Source organism: Tarenaya hassleriana, unplaced genomic scaffold (genome assembly GCF_000463585.1).
Source record: "Tarenaya hassleriana unplaced genomic scaffold, ASM46358v1 Cleome398, whole genome shotgun sequence".
Classification (NCBI taxonomy): Eukaryota; Viridiplantae; Streptophyta; class Magnoliopsida; order Brassicales; family Cleomaceae; genus Tarenaya; species Tarenaya hassleriana.
The window spans coordinates 39,467-41,872 of record NW_010966870.1 but is presented as its reverse complement, the minus strand read 5'-3'; the positions used below and the strand labels follow the sequence as shown (position 1 = coordinate 41,872).

At 41.5% G+C, this 2,406-nt stretch overlaps 1 protein-coding gene across 1 annotated transcript; it reads left to right on the top strand.

Moving 5' to 3' along the window:
- The first annotated feature begins 6 nt into the window (after positions 1-6).
- LOC104823115 (CWF19-like protein 2 homolog) lies at positions 7-749 on the top strand. Its single transcript, XM_010554537.2, has 2 exons — positions 7-139; positions 239-749. Exons 1-2 carry the CDS (start codon positions 47-49, stop codon positions 566-568), a joined length of 423 nt encoding a protein of 140 aa, XP_010552839.1. The 5' UTR covers positions 7-46; the 3' UTR covers positions 569-749.
- Positions 750-2,406: the final 1,657 nt, after the last annotated feature.

The window sequence follows — 2,406 nt, the reverse complement described above, 5'->3', positions numbered from 1 at the left end:
GATGTTTGCAAAACAAGGGAAAGAGGTTGTGTTTCTGGAGACAGTGATGGGTTTATCGCAGCAACGCCGGCATTGTATGATTGAGTGTATACCGTTGCCTCAGGATATCGCAAAGGAAGCGCCTCTTTATTTCAAGAAGGTCAGGGTTCTGTTTTATTATATCCCTCCTCCGTCCAATATCTTGTTAGTAGAATTATTGGGTTTCTTACTCTTAGTTAGCTGTATGAAAATCTTTCAGGCCATTGATGAGGCTGAGGACGAGTGGAGTCAGCACAACGCGAAGAAGCTAATCGACACAAGTGTGAAGGGTCTCCGGAACTCGATTCCAAAGGATTTCCCGTACTTCCACGTGGAGTTTGGCCTAAACAGAGGGTTTGTCCACGTGATCGATGATGAGAAACAGTTCAACGGGAATCTCGGAATGAACGTCATAAGAGGGATGCTTCAGTTGCCGGAGGAAGATATGTACAGACCGAGAAGGTATGAGACCGAGGAGTCCCAGAAGCAGGCGGTGGTGAGCTTCTCCCGTGAATGGGAGCCCTTTGGCTGGACGAAACAACTCGGGTGAAAGTGAAAGATCTCTCGTGCTTTTCTAGTCACATTCTGGCGGGGATAATGTTATAGTCATTATACAATGGGAGGATTCGGCAGCTGTACGTATGGTTCATTGCTGCGTTTTCTTTTTTAATCTTTTTTAATCTTTCCATCATGTGGTGAGTCAAAAAGTACTGGAAAAGGAGAAATTGATGGACTTGTCTGTGCTCGCGTTTCGAATTTTTCAATTTTTATTTAGAAAAATCCCTTAATTGTAAGCATTTTGTACAACTGTAAAATTTTAACAAATTGCTTACTGTCAAGACCGTTTGCTCGCAAAGAGCATACGTAATCAGAGAATTGCGTGATTAATCGGGAAATGGGTTCTTTCGCGGCACCACGTGAGAAATTTAAAAAAAAAACAAACAAACAAAGATACATATGTATACACACAGACATACATGCATAATTTGATAAAAACACGTATATGCACATACTTACGTGATTTTGTATGTGTTCGTATATACATATGGGTGTGGTTTCCGTGTGTGTACATATATTTGTAATTTTTTTCTCAACCCCGTAACCGAAGTGCTTCACTACCGGTAAGGAGGGGAAAAAACAGCTGAGGGATTCATTCATATGCGAATCAATCGTTTGAATCAAAGTATGCGTACTCTATACGTTATGTGTGGAATATCGTAAAACAAAACGATTTTTTTTTTGGTAATCAAAACAAAACGATTATTAAATTAATTAACTCGTAAAGATGCGCAAGAATCAATCAATAATCATTTTTATCTGTAACTAATTAGACAACTACGACCTACTACAACACAAATCATATGTAGCTTAGTAAATAAGTGAACCAATCAACCTATACATACATACATATATATATAGTACACGTATGTATGGATGTATAACAAAAAAAAAACACGAGGCTGTTTATGGACCGGTTGAGAGGTGTACAATTGGTTTTATATAACGTAAGAGCTAGATGAAAAGAAAATTTTAAAAAAACGTACGGATGCTAGAACGTCGTGCCCATTAATATAGTTACTATATCTTCTCTAATCTCTGCGGTTTCGAATGAAATCTTTATGTGCTCGGAATGCTCTGACAAACTGTAATAACCCGTAAATTTCACCATGGAACCGAATTTTAGAAAATTAAATATAAGTCATAAAAATGTCCCTAAAATATTAAGTTAGACCCTAACCAAATTGACCCGAAGGATTGGACCGAAACGAGCGAGAAAAACGGACAAAAACGGGCCAGAACGTCCGTTCCGCTTGTGCAGACCGTCCGTTCCGACGGCCTTGGCCAGGTCACGCGCCGCCCCTCCCTTTCTGCTGAGTCACCGCCGCAATTTCGGCCTCCCTCCGGCGTGTGCCACCTCCTGCTTCTTCTGGGACGCGAGAACTGCCCTAGGTCCGCCCATTTCGTCGTTCTTCGCCTCTCACTTCGCCCTCTCACTCCCCCACAAACTCTCTCAAAAGTCTGAAACTTCAACCTTCGATTGGAGTCCCGATTTCGATCGGAATCAACAAATAACCACAGCAATCAACCCTACAGAACATCCCCAACGAAACCCCGAGCTCGAATTTGAGCTAAGTGAGTGTTTCGGATTATGCCCAAAAATGATAATCAAATTGAAAATGGAGATTTGATTGCTTTGAGTGGAAATTGCATGAAATTGGTGTTAGATTTGGATTCCTGATGTTCTAGGGATCATTTTTATGTATAACTTGTTGAGTTTGGTACGAAAATTGGGAACCCGAAGTTCCTGATGCGCCTAGACCGAACGGTCCAGGCATGGATCGTCCGTTCTAGGGTTTGCAGGGTTTCGGGGGAAGAAGATGAGCCCAG

What these genes read in the sequence shown, in the direction of transcription:
- LOC104823115 (XM_010554537.2), top strand. Translation starts at nt 47, where the DNA reads ATGGGTTTATCGCAGCAACGCCGGCATTGTATGATTGAGTGTATACCG. An exon ending in CGCCTCTTTATTTCAAGAAG is followed by an intron (nt 140 to 238) that starts GTCAGGGTTCTG and finishes AAAATCTTTCAG; the next exon opens with GCCATTGATGAGGCTGAGGA.